Source organism: Podarcis pityusensis, assembly GCF_964106645.2.
Source record: "Podarcis pityusensis genome assembly, chromosome: 10".
Taxonomy (NCBI): Eukaryota; Metazoa; Chordata; class Lepidosauria; order Squamata; family Lacertidae; genus Podarcis; species Podarcis pityusensis.
Window position 1 is genome coordinate 5078153 of NC_138035.1, and position 19695 is coordinate 5097847.

General features: G+C 46.2%; 2 protein-coding genes across 8 annotated transcripts in view; both read left to right on the plus strand.

Annotated features, from left to right (window-relative positions):
- Positions 1 to 3801: 3801 nt before the first annotated feature.
- On the plus strand, positions 3802 to 12225 carry LOC308486235 (uncharacterized protein). Of its 7 annotated transcripts, none has more exons than XR_013991002.1 (4): positions 4137 to 4409; positions 8473 to 8617; positions 9592 to 12037; positions 12120 to 12225. XR_013991002.1 is itself a non-coding variant. In XM_081022802.1 (4 exons), the coding sequence occupies exon 4, from the start codon at positions 9774 to 9776 to the stop codon at positions 11949 to 11951; it is 2178 nt and encodes a 725-aa protein (XP_080878928.1). In that variant the 5' UTR covers positions 4137 to 4409; positions 4967 to 5107; positions 8473 to 8617; positions 9592 to 9773; the 3' UTR covers positions 11952 to 11958. The 7 variants fall into 7 exon arrangements, 6 of the variants coding, with proteins under 6 accessions (XP_080878929.1, XP_080878928.1, XP_080878927.1 ...); XM_081022802.1 differs by lacking the exon at positions 12120 to 12225 and adding an exon at positions 4967 to 5107 and having other exon boundaries at positions 9592 to 11958; XM_081022801.1 differs by lacking the exon at positions 12120 to 12225 and adding an exon at positions 4967 to 5102 and having other exon boundaries at positions 9592 to 11958.
- Positions 12226 to 12922: 697 nt separating this feature from the next.
- The window catches only part of LOC308486445 (C-type lectin LmsL-like), a 48284-nt gene continuing 41511 nt past the window's right edge, over positions 12923 to 19695 (plus strand). The window contains exon 1 of the mRNA XM_081023307.1: positions 12923 to 13036. The gene's annotated coding sequence lies outside the window, so the exon portion shown is untranslated. The remainder of the gene's footprint in view (positions 13037 to 19695) is intronic.

Genomic DNA, 19695 nt, shown 5'->3' on the forward strand with positions numbered 1-19695 from the left:
ACATTCCCTGAGGACTGACTTTGCTGCTCGTCTTCATATACCTGATCGAATGTAATGAGGGAGAGATCCTCAAATGGAGTCTGCTCTTCGTCTTCCATGCTAGGGGAGAGGACTTCAAAGCGATTGTGTGTTTCTAAACAATCAGAGCGAACCCTGGGCCTCCTACTTCTTTGAGTCACGTTTCTCCATATATCTGGCTCCTGTGTTGGTGAACTAGCCTCCTTCTCAGGGGAGTCCCCTGTCTCCTCCTTGGTGGAGACGGTGTGCTCTGTTGCTTCCAAGAAGAGCTCCAGCTCTCTAATTCTTTGGTGCGTAGCTACATGTTCCTCCAGTTGCTGGACTTTGTCTTCTAAGAGGGCAATCAACATGCAATTGCTACAGGTAAAGCTGCCTGCAACCTTTGGCAAGATGGCAAACATTGCGCAGGAACCGCAGGCGACTGCAGCTGTTCCCTCCCCCTCCATCTTGAGAACGTGTCATTGGGGGTGGCTACAGCGGTCCTCCATCATAAAAAGTGTGAAGACAGCACAAATAACTCCCCCCCCCAAAAAACCTAGGTCTCCCCCAACAAACGTTTGAGACTAGCTCCCCTAAATCTAAAAGATGGATCAAACTGCGTGCGCCGCTAGGCGTGCGCCGCTGCCCTGCAAGCTCTGATAAGCTCCTCCCACAGCTAATCACCTGCCTCAACAGAAACCCTGCCCCCTCTGACCTTTGCACAGGGAGAGCAGCTAATCAGCCACAAAGAAACACACACACAAGAAAACCCTTTTTGCTCCTTCTTCAGCTGCTGCCCTGCAAGCTCTGAGTCCGGCCTTTGCTACTTCTGTAGGGATCCCCAACCAGCCATCAATACATTTTAATGTACAGTGGTACCTCGGGTTAAGTACTTAATTCATTCCGGAGGTCTGTTCTTAACCTGAAATTGTTCTGAACCTGAAGCACCACTTTAGCTAATGGGGCCTCCTGCTGCTGCCCCGCTGCCGGAGCATGTTTTCTGTTGTCATCCTGAAGCAAAGTTCTTAACCTGAAGCAATATTTCTGGGTTAGCGGAGTATGTAACCAGAAGCGTATGTAACCTGAAGCATATGTAACCCGAGGTACCAGTGTATTCTTAATCTTTGTTGGAAGCCGCCCAGAGTGGCTGGGGAAACCCAGCCAGATGGGCGGGGTACAAACAATAAATTATAATTATTATCAAACATACCCTCCTAAGATTCAGGGTTTGAGAGCACTTCAGTCGGAGGAAAAGAGGCACTCCAGCAACAACAAAATTCCTTCCACACCAGCCTAGTTGCTCCAAGCTCAGTCTAGCTAAGTGGTGGCCAACCTATGGCACGCATGCCAGAGTGGGCACTCAGAGGCCTCTCTGTGGGCACACTAGCCATCTCCCCTGCAGGGCCATTCCTGGGTGGTTACAAAGTGGGCTCGCCCCCTCACGCCCCTCTGGGTGGGAATTGCCGCCCACATAATTGTCAGGTGCAGTTCTGCGTCTGCCAATCAGCTGATTTCCAGCTGTTCCGCTCCAATCCCCCATTGCGTTTGGTGTGATTGGTCAGTGCTGCTATCAGGAGATTGTAAGCAACGTTAGTGCATGCGTTAGTTGGCTGCGTCAAGGACTTTTCTGTAATACCTCGGGTTACGGATGCTTCAGGTTACAGACTCCGCTAACCCAGAAATAGTTGTTGTTTAGTCGTGTCCGACTCTTCGTGACCCCCTGAACCAGAGCACGCCATGGCCCTCCTGTCTTCTACTGCCTCCCACAGTTTGGTCAAACTCATGCTGGTAGCTTCGTATCATAGGAAGAAATGATGAAGTTGTCCGTGGTGACCCAGCGCCATCCACTGAGTCCACAGTGTACGCACATTAAATCACAAGTTGAATGACCTTATTCCTTTTTTAAAAAAATAATTTTTATTAACCGACCAATCAAATCACATCACATAAATTCCAAATTACAAAGCCAAATTTTTAAATTTTTGTGGGGGGTACCCATATTTCAAGTTCCAAAGGGGGGTCCAATCATCTTCTTGCTGCTGCATTAATGTCCACAAATCTGTCCAAATAATGTTCATAATTCTATCCAATCATATCTTGCTATTTCCCAAATCTCATCTTGTTATTTTCGTATATTTTTCCTTCTCTTTGCAACCTCTTCTGATAATCTCCTTAAGCAGGTATAAAACAAGTTGTAATCCTGTGTGAATTTTTCCGATCGTCCAATAGCCATATTGAGATGGTTTCCATATATCATCACTTCCATAGATAAAAGCACTCTTTCCATCATTAATCTTCGCAAATCTGTCGCCTTCTTTAGTCCTCTGAGCAGGTTCGCCCGCAGTATAAAAACAGACCCGTTCCTCCTCCCAGACATAAATCTTTCGACAGAACTTGCCCAAATGGCGATGTTTTTTTTTTGCTGCGTCATCCCAAAGCTCTTGTACTTTCCTCAGTCTCCTTAAAACATGCTTTTGGTTAGAGTTTGTTTTCACACAGTCTTAAATCATCCAGCTTAGGTCATTTGATCGGCATTTCTGACTTGGGGGGGGGGGATTATTGGTTAATCACATAGAAGAAAGAAAGAAAAGTTTTTTCGCCTTCCCCATCCATTCCCGCTGCCGACATACCGAGCCTTAATGTGTCTTCACATGATATATTCCTGTTTATCTGACCCGTCTTCTTTCGTAGAGGTCCCTTCAATTAGCAGTCTTTACTCCCCATTCTTCACTTGAAATACGTGCATTTGCTTCTTCCTAATTGTTTATTTTCAAGTTGCTGCAGCTAGTGGCGCGATCAGAGACAGCGTCCAGGAGAGCCAAAGTCCACACAAGGGCATTCAGCCTAGTGCCCACACCCCCTCGAATCCGGGGGTGATTTATAGGCACAGCAGGCAAAGGAAGTCACCCCCATTCCCTTTGCTCTCAGGAGCAAAGTTTTGTGCCTCACTGGGTACCTAGCGACAACTGTATGCTTTGAAAGCTCAGTAAACTATTATTGAAGAAGTCCTCCTGCCTGTGTGTGTGTGTTTTTGACCTCAGCGTGGGAAGTGCTCTACATATGGCCCCTACCCTGCTGTTACTTAGCTCATGCCCTGGAGTTGCTCTACTCAAGCATTCAAAAAGGGGTTGTATGTGAGTGTCAGACTGGTTTATGCACCAAACCCTCTCACCCCCACCACCGCATGATCTCCAAACTCTGCTTCTTCTCCAGAACTTCATCCCTGCCCCCTGCGCGTTCTGAAGAAAACTTAAAATACTGTAATTTAATGATAGATTTTCCCCAAGCCTAATTGCAAGAGGGGGAAGGAGGGGCTGCAGGTACGAGGGAAGTCTCCTGGGGGACCCATCTTCACTCATGAACCCCCTGGAGGAACCCCAGAGCTCCTGCTTATTCCGGGGTTTGGAGAAGATAGTACTTTTCCATAGTCCCAGAAGTTATTATTCAATCCTGCTGCTAGGGAGTTTTCCTACAGAGGACCAGACTGCATATTACTATCATACTGATTTTACTGTTGTTTCTGCTTTTGCTGTCATGGACTGGCTGGGTGCGGGGGGGGGGGGGGTGAGGCACCAGCTGGGGGACCCACAAGGGAAGAAGGCTCAGAGCCTGGGGACTGGTGGTGGGATGGCAATGAGCAGAAAGAGGGAGAAAATGGAGCAGAATGGGAGGGGAGGTGTTGCAAGCTGGAGGAAACAGGGTTTGGTGAGCAGGAAGAGGCTGAGAGCAGTTCAGGAGAGGAGGGAGGAGAGAAGGGGGCCCAGGAGACCCAGAGGAGGCCGGCTACTGAAGCATCCAGGGAGTCATTAGGCGTTGGAACCCAGGAAATCCGTCAAACCCTTGACTTGGCTATTATTTGACGTTTCTACAGTTTTCTATACAGTATTGGATAGTCGGAGGAAACAGTCCGATTCATGGTATCCGCTCCTTGCTACAATTGTATAGGCTGCTTTTCTGGCGTGGGGTGGGCGAGGGAAGGGTTTTACAATGTAAACGTTGGGGGGAACAACCCACTTTGTAATTGGATTGCGGGATCAGCCCCTCCCCCGCTCTCCTGATCCACAGATGGAAGAGGGGAGGAGGGAGACCTTCCTCTCCCTCCCCCCAATTCCTCCCCTCCCCTCCCGACACATCCTTCCCTCACCCTGCCCCCACAACCCCAAATCCCCTCCCCAATATGTTGCTCCTCCTCCTCGCCATCCGACCTCTGTTCCGGGAATGGGGGGGGGATGAGCCCCCCTCCCAACCTGCCTGCTTCTCCCGGAAGAGGAGCTTCTGCGCCGGATTGCTGCTCTGCGCCTTTGATCTAGGCGCGCGTGCTTTCGGAAAGGGGAGGAGGGGCAGCAGGCGACCCCCCCCCCCCCGTGGATGTTGCAGGAAAGGAAAGGAGAATCTGGAGCGAGGACAAAGAGGTAAAGGAGTCGCGGGGGCGGGGAGGACAGAAAAGGACCCAGAGACCCACCTTGGCAGCGGCGAACATGGGGCGCCTACCGAGGGGGTCCCACCAGGGCCCCTTTGTCCCGTTTCCCCCACGCAGGGATCCCTGGGTCCCTGTGGGATCTGCACGGAGCAGGGCGGGTCATGAAAGGGTTAACGGGCGCGAGGGACGCCTGGATAGAGACCCCCGTATGGCTTCCTTCTTGCAAGCTGCATCCTCTTCCCACCCCAGAAACCCCTGCCCTGCCCAGTCGCTGGGGTTCAAATCCGGAGAGGAAGAGGGGAGGGGAGAGGAGAGGCCTTCTCAGAAGCGGCTCTTTGTTTCCGCAATCCCACCCGGGAATCAGCCAGAAACCTTTTCCTCTCTCTCAGGCTTCCATCTTTAATGTCTTTTCCACTGCCTGGTTCATTGAGGATGAGGATAATGTACACCTGTCATCAGAAACAGGGGTGCAGAGTCCATGGAATGGCTCTCAGGATTGATATAGAAGTTGCACCTCAAAAGCATTTCTGTTCCTCTTATTCTTTGTAGGCAGTGTCAGAATGACTGACAATTTGAGATTCTTCCCAGTCAAAGGACCCATTTTCATGATAGACAGTGCCTGTGGCTGGAGGCTCTACATACAAGGTGTGCCTATACAGGCCAGAGACTGCCAGTATTAGCACAGGTGAGGTGTGTGACCTCCCCTAATTTACAGGCTGTATGTGAATGAGAAGTTGTGGGTGGGATTACCCTTTATGGCATCCCTGTGATTTTCTCCTCCACAATGATCTCCAGAGCAAGTCCAACATACAATTAGCAGAGCAGGGAAAAATGCTCAGAGACAGCAAAAAATTCCTTCAGCAAATAAATTTGTTACTGAAGGCAAAACAGGAATCTATGCCTACAAATTGCAACCACGGCAATTTAAAGGTCAGAACCAACAATGTGAATTGTGCTCAGAAATGTACTGGGAGTCAATGAAGATCCTTTCGGACTGGTGTTATGTTGTCTCAGCGGCTGCTCCCATTCTGTTGTCTAGCTGCCACATTCTGGATTAGTTGGGGTTTACGAGTCACCTTCCAAAGTGGCCCCATGTAGCGCATGGAAGTAGTCGAAGGGGGAGATAACCAGAGCATGCACCACTCTGGGGAGACAGTCTCCAGGCATGGAGGGTCTCAGCCGGCGTACCAGATGGAGCTGGCAGACAACTGCCCTGGACACAGAATTGACCTGCACCTCTATGGACAGCTGTGAGTCCAAAATTTGGTTTTACTGCTGTGGCTGCTTTTGCTGTCATGGACTGGCTGATTGCGGGGGCGGGGGCGAGGCACCAGCTGGGGGACCCGCAAGGGAAGAAGGCTCAGAGCCTCGGGACTGGTGGTGGGATGGCAATGAGCAGAAACAGATGGGTAGCCGTGTTGGTCTGCCATAGTCAAAGTAAAAAATTCTTTCCTGTAGCACCTTAAAGACCAACTAAGTTAGTTCTTGGTATAAGCTTTCGTGTGCATGCACACTTCTTCAGATACACTGAAACAGAAGTTACCAGATCCTTCTATATATAGAGAAGGTGGGGAGGGGTATTACTTAGAAGGGTGGTGGGAATCGGAGATTGGCAGATAGCTGAGATGAGCCTGTTGATGACTCTTAACGACTGTAATAGGTCTTACAGGAAAAGGCAAGGGGTGAGAAGGTGAGAATGGCTTAGTCATGTATAATGAGATAAGAATCCGATGTCTCTGTTCAGACCAGGTTTCTCTATTGTTTTAAGTTTGGTAATGAGTTGTAATTCAGCAGCTTCTCTTTCCAGTCTATTTCTGAAATTCCTTTGTAGTAAAACAGCTACTTTGAGATCTTGTATAGAATGTCCTGGGAGATTGAAGTGTTCTCCTACTGGTTTCTCTGTTTTGTGATTCTTGATGTCAGATTTATGTCCGTTTATTCTTTGGCCAACTTTGCTGCCACATACACCCGGACAACACCATTACTGGCCCCAACAACATCACACATACCATCTCGGGACTATTTAATTGCTCATCGTCTAACATTGTGTATGCCATCAAATGCCAACAGTGTCCTTCAGCTCTCTATATTGGACAAACAGGCCAAACCTTACGCCAAAGAATAAAACATCAGACATTAAAACATCAGACATTAAAAACCTCCTGATACATCCTGATGGCATCCCTCTGATTTTCTCCTCCACAATGATCTCCAGAGGAAGTCCAACATACAATTAGCAGAGCAGGGAAAAACGCTCAGAGACAGCAAAAAATTCCTTCAGCAAATAAATTTGTTACTGAAGGCAAAACTATGCCTGCAAAATGCAACCACGGCAATTTAAAGGTCAGCACCAACAATGTGAATTGTGCTCAGAAATGTACTGGGAGTCAATGAAGATCCTTTCGGACTGGTGTTATGTTGTCTCAGCGGCTGCTCCCATTCTGTTGTCTAGCTGCCACATTCTGGATTAGTTGGGGTTTACGAGTCACCTTCCAAGGTGGCCCCATGTAGTGCATGGAAGTAGTCCAAGGGGGAGATAACCAGAGCATGCACCACTCTGGGGAGACAGTCTCCAGGCATGGAGGGTCTCAGCCGGCGTACCAGATGGAGCTGGCAGACAACTGCCCTGGACATAGAATAGACCTGCACCTCCATGGACAGCTGTGAGTCCAAAATTTGGTTTTACTGCTGTGGCTGCTTTTGCTGTCATGGACTGGCTGATTGCGGGGGCGAGGCACCAGCTGGGGGACCCGCAAGGGAAGAAGGCTCAGAGCCTCGGGACTGGTGGTGGGATGGCAATGAGCAGAAAGAGGGAGAAAAGGGAGCAGAACGGCAGGGGAGTTGTTGCAAGCTGAGGAGGAAACGGTTTGGTGAGCGGGATGAGGCTGGGGCAGAGAGCAGTTCAGGAGAGGAGGGAGGAGAAGAGGGGCAGGAGACCCAGAGGATGCCGGCTGCTGAAGCATCCAGGGAGACGCCCCCCTCCCCCCGCTGTGACCAGCAGCACCACTCAGTCTCCAGGCATGGCGGGTCTCAGCCAGCGTACCAGATGGAGCTGGCCGGCAACTGCCCTGGACACAGAATTGACCTGCGACTCCATGGACAGCTGTGAGTCCAAAATGACCCCCAGGTTGTGCACCTGGTCCTTTTGGGGCACAGTTACCTCCATCAGGTCTAGGGCGTCTCCCACACCTGCCTGCCCCCTTTCCCCCTGGGGCAGTATTTCTGTCTTGTCAAGATTCAACCTCAATCTGTTAGCCACCATCCATCCTTCAACTGCCTCCAGACACTCATACAGTACCTTCACTGGTTCCAATTTAAAAGAGAGGCAGAGCTTGGTATCATCCACATACTGGGGAGCACCCAACCCAAACCCCCTGATGATCTCTCCCAGCGTCTTCATATAGATATTAAAAAGCATGGGGGAGAGGATGGAGCCCTCAGGAACCCCACAAGTGAGAGCCCAGAGGTCTGAACACTCATCCACCAACACCACTTTCAGGACATGGCCCAGGAGGAAGGAGGGGAACCACTGCACATGGTCAAATGTGCACATACCATGGTCAAAGGTCTCCAAAGCCTCTGACAGATCCAGCAGAACCAGGAAAGAGCTTTTTTCCCCTTGGTCTCTAGCCCATCGGAGATCATCAAGCAGTGCAACTAGGGCAGTTTCCGTCCCATGATGAGGCCTGAATCCCAATTGGAAGGATAATGGTGGCAGAAGCTTTCCTGGTCCTGCCCCTCCAAAAGCTCCAGGCCCAAGACTTTCATTAGCTTTCAAGGGGCCATCGGAGATGCTGGAAGGAGGTGTGCAGGACACCATCCAATTGTCTTAGAGAGTCCATTCTGGATTTGTGTAGGTTTCCCCCCATAGCCTTCTCTTCTCCTGAAGATAACTCACAAGGCAGTGAAGGTTTAGGATCAGAGTTTTCCTTCTCAATGGGCTCCCTTCCCCGGTTGACGATCACATCTGCCCTTCACTTTCCTCTGCAGCATGGGCGGAATCTGCCTTCTTGACTGTGGGATTCACTGTTCTTCTCCTCCTCTCCATCCACCAGGGTCTGCCTTCACCTGCAGCAGAATTCCCCAACCCACCAAGGATTTGAGACCCATCAGGTATCCTCACCTGGTTTAGCCGGCCCGTTGAAGCTGTTGCTTGGATCGCTGCCTCTGTTGCATTCTGGCAGCTTCTGGAAGCCACAGGTGAGAGCTGAGTGCAGGGTGGGGACCAATGGTGGAAAAATTACCCCACAAGGTGGACTACATGTCGCCCACCAAAGGTACTACCGCTCCCCTAACACCCCAAGCCATCCTATAATTATGATATTTAAGACATATCAGGAATAAATTTATTTCTCAAGAAACAACATAACTTCAGGCTGTTAATGAATCAATACTACATATTCAAGGATGAAGTTTCCATTAAGTACAGTTATCTATTTGCCTTTAGTATTCAGATTTGTAAGTGTCATTTTAGGATAGTCCTGATTCAGGAGACAGGCACAAGATCAGGCTGCACCTTATTATTATAAGGAGCAATGGGGGTGGGTTTTTCCATCTGGGATTCCCATGGGCCAGCTGCTTTCCTTCTGCATCTCCTTCTCTTTCCATGCAATGCAAGGCATCTAGACGGAGGTCCATCTCCAAGAACAGGAGCTTCCCTGAGCACCCATTCAGCTGACCCCAAGCACCAAGACTTGTCACTAGTTCTCTGACTAACCCAGACCACAGTCCCTGGAAAAGGCATAGACCTAGGTCTCACATAATAGTCCATAGGGACCTCCTGAGGCCAATGGGACTGTGCAGGTGATTCATTAAGAGACAGAGGTGGATGGAGGATTATGTTGCAGAGGATGGGAAATGTCCAAAGGAACGATGGACCAGAGAAAGAGAGGGCCTTTTCATGGACAGAGAGCAGCTGCCTTTCCTTGTGAGGAAACAATTGGTTGGAAAAGTCTGTATTCCAATATCATGCTGCTTTATCATGCTGCTGATTGAGGATTATGAAAGGTTGCTGATGCATTGCTATCATTTGATGACATTGCATTTTCATTTCCTAAAAATTTGGAACAAGGGTAGGATGCGGGGAAATGTAGGATATGTTGAAATATGAGGTGGTGCTAATGGCATCTGATGTGCTCTCTTTTCCTTTGTTCTCTTCCTTGAAACCCAAACAGGATTTCCTTTCCTCCCACTCTGAAGAAGGTGAAGGAGAAGACAGTCAAAACTTCAGGGGATCGGGCACCTTCAGTTTAATTAGGAAGAGAAATTAAAATTTGTCAAATGTGGAATATGCTTCACTCAATGAACATACATAGCTCACATCAACGACTTCCAACAGGAAAATCCATATAAATGTATGGAGTGTGGAAAGAGCTTCAGTCAGAGTGGACACTTCAATATTCATCAAAGGACTCAAACAGGGGAGAAACCATATAAATGTATGGAGTGCGGAAAGAGCTGCAATCACGATGTATCCCTTAGATGTCATCAACGGAGTCACACAGGGGAGAAACCATATAAATGTATGGAGTGTGGAAAGAGCTTCAGTCACAATGTATCCCTTAGAACACATCAACGGACTCACACAGGGGAAAAACCATTTAAATGTATGGAGTGCGGAAAGAGCTTCAGTCACAATGTATCCCTTAGATGTCATCAACGGACTCACACAGGGGAGAAACCATTTAAATGTATGGAGTGCGGAAAGAGCTTCCGTCAGAGTGGACACCTCAATATTCATCTACAAACTCACACAGGGGAGAAACCATATAAATGTATGGAGTGCGGAAAGAGCTTCAGTCAGAGTGGACAGCTCAATATTCATCTACAAACTCACACAGGGGAGAAACCATTTAAATGTATGGAGTGCGGAAAGAGCTTCAGTCACAATGTATCCCTTAGATGTCATCAACGGACTCACACAGGGGAGAAACCATTTAAATGTATGGAGTGCGGAAAGAGCTTCCGTCAGAGTGGACACCTCAATATTCATCTACAAACTCACACAGGGGAGAAACCATATAAATGTATGGAGTGCGGAAAGAGCTTCAGTCAGAGTGGACAGCTCAATATTCATCTACAAACTCACACAGGGGAGAAACCATTTAAATGTATGGAGTGCGGAAAGAGCTTTAGTGAAAATGGAAAACTTAGAATACATCAACGGACTCACACAGGGGAAAAACCATTTAAATGTATGGAGTGCGGAAAGAGCTTCAGTAAGAACGGAGAACTTAGAACACATCAACGGACTCATACGGGTGAAAAACCTTTTAAATGCATGGAGTGCGGAAAGAGCTTCAGACAGAGGGGACAGCTCAATATTCATCTACAAACTCACACAGGGGAGAAACCATTTAAATGTATGGAGTGCGGAAAGAGCTTTAGTGAAAATGGAAAACTTAGAATACATCAACGGACTCACACAGGGGAGAAACCATTTAAATGCCTGGAGTGCGGAAAGAGCTTTAGTGAAAATGGAAAACTTAGAATACATCAACGGACTCACACAGGGGAAAAACCATATAAATGTATGGCGTGCGGAAAGAGCTTTACTGATAATGGAAGCCTTAGATCACATCAACAGACTCACACAGGGGAAAAACCATTTAAATGTATGGAGTGCGGAAAGAGCTTCAGTAAGAATGGAGACCTTAGAAGACATCAACGGACTCACACAGGGGAAAAACCATATAAATGTATGGCGTGCGGAAAGAGCTTTACTGATAATGAAAGGCTTAGATCACATCAACAGACTCACACAGGGGAAAAACCATTTAAATGTATGGAGTGCGGAAAGAGCTTCAGTAAGAATGGAGACCTTAGAAGACATCAACGGACTCACACGGGTGAAAAACCTTTTAAATGCATGGAGTGCGGAAAGAGCTTCAGTCGGAGTGGACACCTCAATATTCATCTACTAACTCACACAGGGGAGAAACCATTTAAATGTATGGAGTGTGGAAAGAGCTTCAGTAAGAATGGAGACCTTAGAAAACATCAACAGACTGACACGGGTGAAAAACCTTTTAAATGCATGGAGTGTGGAAAGAGCTTTAATTTCAATGCATCCCTTAGAACACATCAACGGACTCACACAGGGGAGAAACCATTTAAATGTATGGAGTGCGGAAAAAGCTTCAGTCAGAGTGGACCTCTCAGTATTCATCTACAGACTCACACAGGGGGAAAACCATATAAATGTATGAATTGCGGAAAGAGCTTTAGTGAAAATGTAAAACTTAGAAGACATCAACGGACTCACACAGGGGAGAAACCATATAAATGTATGGAGTGTGGAAAGAGCTTCAGTCAGAGTGGACACCTCAATATTCATCAACGGACTCACACTGGTGAAAAACCTTTTAAATGCATGGAGTGCGGAAAGAGCTTTTGTGAAAATGGAGACCTTAGAAGACATCAACGGACTCACACAGGGGAGAAACCATATAAATGTATGGAGTGTGGAAAGAGCTTCAGTCAGAGTGGACACCTCAATATTCATCTACAAACACACAGAGGAGAAACCATATAAATGTATGGAGTGTGGAAAGAGCTTCAGTCAGAGTGGACACCTCAATATTCATCTACAAACTCACACAGGGGAGAAACCATTTAAATGTATGGAGTGCGGAAAGAGCTTCAGTCACAATGTATCCCTTAGACATCATCAACGGACTCACACGGGAGAAACCATTTAAAGGTATGGAGTGCGGAAAGACCTTCAGTAAGAATGGAGACCTTAGAAGACATCAACGAACTCACACGGGTGAAAAACCTTTTAAATGCATGGAGTGCGGAAAGAGCTTCAGTCAGAGTGGACACCTCAGTATTCATCTACAGACTCACACAGGGGAGAAACCATATGTATGTATGAAGTGCGGAAAGAGCTTTAGTTTCAATGCAACCCTTAGAATACATCAACGGACTCACACAGGGGAGAAATGATATAAATGTATGGAGTGCGAAAAGAGCTTCAGTCAGAATGGAAACCTTAAACTACACCAGCGGACTCTCACAGGTGAAAAACCATATGAATGTATGGAGTGTGGAAAGATCTTCAGGCAGAGTGGACACCTCAATATACATCAACGGACTCACACAGGGGAGAAACCATTTGAATGCCTGGAGTGTGGGAAGAGCTTCAGTGAAAGTGGAATTCTTAGAAAACATCAGCAGACACACAGGGGAGAAATCATTTAAATCTACGGCGTGTAGAAGGAGCTTCAGTCAGAGTGGAACCCTTAATTTACGCCAACAAACTCACCCAAGAGACAAACCATATAAATGTCAGGAAAGGCGATAAAGGTTCAGTCCTAGTGGAAGTCCTATATCAACAGACTCATGGACAGGAAGAACTTTAAGAGTTGAAACCCGACAAACCATCAACAAACTCAAAGCGGAGAAGCAGCTTAAATGGAAGGATTACAGAAAGTGCTTTAGTTATAATGGAGTGTTTAAGAAACATCAAGAGGGTCTCAGATGGGAGAAACCATTTAGATGTATGGAGTGCGGGACATGTTCCTCTCAGAGTCCCCTCTTCTTCACAGCAATGAACTCAGAGGAGATCCGGCTTCCGGCTTCAGGGCCCAGCTGAGTGTTGTCATTATCTCGAACTAGGTAACTCCCGTCTAATCTTCACTATGTCTGTGTCTCTCCCTGCTTCTGAGACCACTGGAAACGAGGGGGGCCATTTTTCTCCCTCCTCTTCTGAGGAAAGCTAATCTGCTTGAGAATGCATTCCCCAATATTCGGCTTCAGACCATTCCCTGACAAAACACATTGCCCTGTGTCATTCCAGCCTCTTGCCTCCCTTGCTCCCTTCTGCTGGTGTGTGTACCTGTGTGCTGTATTTCTTTAAATGAAGGTAATGTCTCACAATAGTGAGAATAATTTTAGTTATAAAGTACCTTTCGACAGGGACGCGGGTGGCGCTGTGGGTTAAACCATAGGTCCGTGGTTTGAATCCCTGCGACAGGGTGATCTACCATTACTCGGTCCTTGCTCCTGTTAACCTAGCAGTTCGAAAGCATGTCAAAGTGCAAGTAGATAAATAGGTACCGCTCAGGCGGGAAGGTAAACGGTGTTTCCGTGTGCTGTTCTGGTTCGCCAGAAGCGGCTTAGTCATGCTGGCCACATGACCCGGAAGCTGTACGCCGGCTCCCTCCCTCGCCAGTAAAGCGAGATGAGCGCAGCAACCCCAGAGTTGGTCATGACTGGACCTAATGGTCAGGAGTCCCTTTACCTTTGCCTTACCTTTTTTTTTTTTTAATGATATTTATTCCAGGTTTAAAATTACAAAAAGAGAAAAAAAAAGTACAAAATAGAAAGAAGAATTTAACCATAACAGAGCAAAAAGTAACAAGAAAAAAGAGAACAATAAAATAGAATAAAAAAAGCAAAACAAAAAATATAAAAATGCATTGAATTAAAATAGAACAAAAACAGATTAAACCTTTACATAACTTTTTCCCTTTACTTATTTCCTTGACCTCCTCTCACCTCCCAATTTTGTATTCTAGTTCAGATCGTTTTTTCAGCAAATCCTTCCAACCTTATTTTCATTTACGTGTTTTAATTTAAAATATTATAATTAAACATCCTCTGTTTCATCAATTTCATCAACTCATTTTTGCTTAATCCTTTATATCATATCTACCAAAACTGCCTAATTTTCTTTTCCAACATCTTTCTAACAGTCTTTAATATTACAATATTTTTGAAGATATATTTTAAATTTTTTCCAATCTTCTTTCACCGACCCTTCTCCCTGGTCTCGGATTCTGCCAGTCATCTCAGCCAATTCCATATAGTCCATCACTTTCGTCTGCCATTCTTCTCGGGTGGGTAATTCTTGTGTCTTCCAGTACTTTCCGATGAGTATTCTTGCTGCTGTTGTAGCATACATAAAAAATGTTCTATCCTCTCTTTGCACCAATTGGCCGACCATGCCCAGAAGGAAGGCCTCTGGTTTCTTCTGGAAGGTATATTTAAATACCTTTTTCATTTCATTATAGATCATCTCCCAGAAGGCCTTGATCCTTGGGCATGTCCACCAAAGGTGAAAAAATGTGCCCTCAGTCTCTTTACATTTCCAACATTTATTATCGGGCAGATGATAAATTTTTGCCAGCTTGACTGGGGTTAAGTACCACCTGTAAATCATTTTCATTATATTTTCTCTTAAGGCATTACAAGCCGTAAACTTGATACCTGTGGTCCATAACTTTTCCCAGTCAGCCATCATAATGTTATATCCAAAGTCTTGTGCCCATTTAATCATAGCAGATTTAACCGTTTCATCTTGTGTATTCCATTTCAACAGCAAGTTATACATTCTTGATAAATTCTTGATTTTAGGATCTAACAATTCTGTTTCCAATTTTGATTTTTCCACCTGAAAACCAATTTTCTTATCTAAATTATAAGCCTCCCTTATTTGATAGTAATGAAGCCAGTCTCGTACTTTAGTTTTTAAATTGTCTAAGCTCTGCAGCTTTAATCTATCTCCATCTTGTTCTAAAATTTCACAATATTTTGGCCTATTTGTCTCCATATTAATTTTTTTCAGAGCCTTGGCCTCCATTGGTGACAGCCACCTTGGTGTTTTACTTTCCAGCAAGTCCTTATATCTCACCCAGACATTAAACAATGCTTGCCTAACAATATGGTTCTTAAAGGCTTTGTGTGCTTTAACCTTGTCATACCACAAGTATGCATGCCATCCAAAAACATTGTTAAAACCTTCTAAATCCAAAATGTCCGTGTTTTCAAGAAGCTGCCAATCTTTCAGTCAACAAAATGCGGCTGATTCATAATAAAGTTTAAAGTCTGGCAGGGCAAATCCACCTCTTTCTTTAGCATCAGTTAAAATCTTAAATTTTATTCTAGGCTTCTTGCCCTGCCAGACAAATCTCGAGATATCTCTCTGCCATTTCTTGAAACAGTCCATCTTGTCCAAAATTTGCAATGTTTGAAACAGAAACAACATCCTAGGCAATACATTCATCTTTATCGCAGCAATTCGGCCCAACAATGATAACTTCAATTTTGACCATATTTCCAAATCCTTTTTCACTTCCATCCAACATTTTTCATAGTTATCTTTAAATAGATTCACATTTTTAGCAGTCATATGAACCCCTAGATACTTCACTTTCTTAACCAATAACCTTTGCCTTACCTTTTGATAGAGAAAGGGAGAGGGTGAATATGGATTGCTGGTGGTGGGTGAGGATTAGGGCTGGGCGATATTTTAATATCTTATCCAATGCTGGTTTCTAGACCATATCCCGATTACCTTTGAAAAACAATTGATATGTCAATACACTGCGAATCACAGTGTGTGTTTCTGGAATGCACATTTACCTGAAAGGAGCCGGCAGAAACCTTTGCTTCGTGAAGTCCCTGGAGATGCTACGCTGCTGACTTCACTCCCAGACGACAGGAATCGAAAGACACACATCCATTGCTCTGTGTCCTTCCAGCCTCTTTCCTCCCTTGCTCCCTTCTGCCAGTGTGTCTGCCTGACTTAGATATCCTGTGTGCTGTATTTTTTTTACTGCTGAAACTGGATTTGCCTTTTGGATGGCATGCATATCTATGGTATGACAAGGTTAAAGCAAATAAGGCCTTTAAGAACCATATTGTCAGAAAATCACTGTTTAATGTCTGGACAAAATATAAAGACTTGCTGGAAAATAAAACCCCAAGATGGCTTTCACCTTTGGAAGCTAAGGCCCGAAAAAGGCCCAATATGGAGGCCAAATGGCCAAAATATTGGGAAATTCTAGAAAAAGATGGAGACAATTGGAAATTGCAGAGTTTGGAGAAAATGAAGGATAAAGTGCGAGATTGGTTACATTACGCTCAGATTAAGGAAGTTTTTAAAAATGACAAGAAATTAGGGTTCCAGGTGGATAAATCGAAAATAGAAACAGAATTGTTAGAACCTAAGAGTAAGGTACTTTCAAGGATGTATAACTTGCTGTTAAAATGGAACACACAAGACGAAATGGTTAAATCGGCTATGATAAGGTGGGCGCAGGACATTGGGCATAATATTATGTTTGAGGACTGGGAAAGGTTGTGGAGTACCGGATTGAAATTTACTGCATGTAATGCTTTGAAAGAAAATGTAATGAAAATGATATATAGATGGTATATGACCCCAGTCAAACTTGCAAAAATTTACCACCTGACTGACAGTAAGTGTTGGAAATGTAAAGAGTGTGAAGGAACATTCTTCCACCTCTGGTGGACCTGCCCTAAAGTGAAGGCGTTCTGGGAAATGATTTATAATGAACTGAAAAAGGTATTTAAATATACCTTCACTAAGAAACCAGAGGCCTTTCTTTTGGGTATTGTCGGCCAAGGGGTAGTAAAGAAGGACCAGACATTTTTTATGTATGCAACAACAGCAGCAAGGATACTACTCGCAAAGCACTGGAAAGCTCAAGATCTACCCACACTGGAAGAATGGCAGATGCAACTGATAGACTACATGGAACTGGCTGAGATGACCGGCAGAATTCGAGACCTGGGAGAAGAGAGGACTGAGGAGGATTGGAAGAAATTTAAGAATTATTTACAAAAACATTGCAACTTGAGTGAATGCTAAACAGGACGCTAGATCAGAATAACTGAGCACCACTAAATTTAGATCTTTTTAAGAAAATAAGTGAGATTAAGAAAATATAACTCTTTTTGAGAACTAGAAGATTATGAAACATAGAAGGGATATAAGAATGCAAATAAGATAATAAATTGCTGACAAAATGTTATAACGATGAAAGTGGGAGCGGGAGATGTGAGGAAGTCCAAAGAAAATGTGAAATTATGTTAAGATATATGTTACATTGTTTATTATGTTTATTTCTATTGTAAAACCCAATAAATTTCTTTTTAAAAAAAAAATGAAACTGGATTTGCTCTCAGGAGCAAAGTTTTGTGCCTCTCTGAGGACCCAGTGAGAACTGTATGCTTTGAAAGCTCAGTAAACTATTACTGAAGAAGTCCTGCTGCCCCTGTGTGTGTTTTTGACCTCAGCGTGGGACTTGCTCTGCATGTGGCCCCTACTCTGCTGATACTTGGCTCATGCCCTGGAGTTGCTCTACTCAAGCATGCAAGACGGGTGCATCTGGCCCCTCTTCTCCTCCCTCCTCTCCTGAACTGCTCTCTGCCCCAGCCTCATCCCGCTCACCAAACCGCTTCCTCCTCAGCTTGCAACAACTTCCCTGCCGTTCTGCTCCCTTTCCTCCCTCTTTCTGCTCATTGCCATCCCACCACCAGTCCCCAGGATCTGAGCCTTCTTCCCTTGCGGGTCCCCCAGCTGGTGCCTCGCCCCCGCAATAAGCCAGTCCATGACAGCAAAAGCAGCCACAGCAGTAAAACCAAATTTTGGACTCACAGCTGTCCATGGAGGTGCAGGTCTATTCTATGTCCAGGGCAGTTGTCTGCCAGCTCCATCTGGTACGCCGGCTGAGACCCTCCATGCCTGGAGACTGTCTCCCCAGAGTGGTGCATGCTCTGGTGATCTCCCCCTTGGACTACTTCCATGCGCTACATGGGGCCACCTTGGAAGGTGACTCGTAAACCCCAACTAATCCAGAATGTGGCAGCTAGACAACAGAATGGGAGCAGCCGCTGAGACAACATAACACCAGTCCGAAAGGATCTTCATTGACTCCCAGTACATTTCTGAGCACAATTCACATTGTTGGTGCTGACCTTTAAATTGCCGTGGTTGCATTTTGCAGGCATAGATTCCTGTTTTGCCTTCAGTCACAAATTTATTTGCTGAAGGAATTTTTTGCTGTCTCTGAGCGTTTTTCCCTGCTCTGCTAATTGTATGTTGGACTTCCTCTGGAGATCATTGTGGAGGAGAAAATCAGAGGGATGCCATCAGGATGTATCAGGAGGTTTTTAATGTCTGATGTTTTACTGTCTTTTATATGTACTGTAAGCTGCCCAGAGTGACTGGGGAAACCCAGCCAGATGGGTGGGGTATAAATACTACAATCATTCTTATTATATTGTTATTCTTTTGTAGTTATTTTGGATTTTGTACTGCAATATCAGCTCACGAAATGTTATGGGTGGAGAAACTCACAGGGCTGCCCTAAACTGTAATCCCACCCACTACTTCTCATTCACATACAGTCTGTAAATTTGGGGAGGTCACATACCTCACCTGTGGTAATACTGGCAGTTTTTGGCCTGTATAGGCACACCTTGTATGTAGAGCCTCCAGCCACAAGCACTGTCTATCATGAAAATGGGTCCTTTGACTGGGAAGAATCACAGCTTGTCAGTCACTCTGACACTCCCTACCAAAAATAAGAGGAACAGAAATGCTTTTGAGGTGCACCTTCTATATCAATCCTGAGAGCCATTCCATGGACTCTGCACCCCTGTTTCTGATGACAGGTGTACATTATCCTCATCCTCAATGAAGCAGGCAGTGGAAAAGACAAAGATGGCGGGCTGAGAGAGAGGAAAAGGTTTCTGGCTGCTTCCCGGGTGGGATTGCGGAAACAAAGAGCCGCTTCTGAGAAGGCCTCTCCCCTCCCCTCCCCTCTTCCTCTCAGGATTTGAACCGCTGTGTCTGGGCAGGGCAGGGGCTTATGGGGTGGGAAGAGGATGGAGCTTGCAGGAAGAAAGCGGTGGGGGGACTGGAACCCCAACTTTCCAGGGATCCCTCTCTGGTCGCCTTGAAGGGGTGGCCGATTCCTGGGCGAGAGGGAGAAGGCAAGGCGGCCCCTCCGGAGATTCCCCTTGGGCGCCACAATGGAGACCTCTCCCTAAAGTCTGGTCTCTCTCTCTCTCCCCCCCCTTCTCTCTCTCCCCTGCACCCAGAGGCCTCATTGGCGTGGCTCACCCCTCGCCCTGCGCACCCCATCTCTCCATCCAGAGGACACCCCCCCACACACACAAGCAACACGCAGGTCTCTATCCAGGCGTCCCTCGCGCCCGTTAACCCATTCATTACCCGCCTTTCTCTATGCGGAGCCCACAGCGCCCCAGGGATCCCAGTGTGTGGAAAACGGGGCAAGGGGGTCTTCGTAGGGACCTCCTGGGTGGGTGTCTCATGTCCGCCCCCGCCAGGGCACCTAAGGGGCCAAGGAAAACCCCCTTCGCAGCACGCATGCAGGGATCCAAGCCCTGCCCATGGGGCCCACGAAAGGCGCTTTGGGGACCTGGCGGGGGTCTCTGGATCCTTCTCTCGCCTCCCCCCGCCACCCCTTTACCTCTTTGTCCTTGCTCCAGATTCTCCTTTC

Coding starts and splice junctions, on each gene's coding strand:
- LOC308486235 (XM_081022803.1), top strand. CDS start 9,774: ATGGAGTGTGGAAAGAGCTTCAGTCAGAGTGGACACTTCAATATTCAT.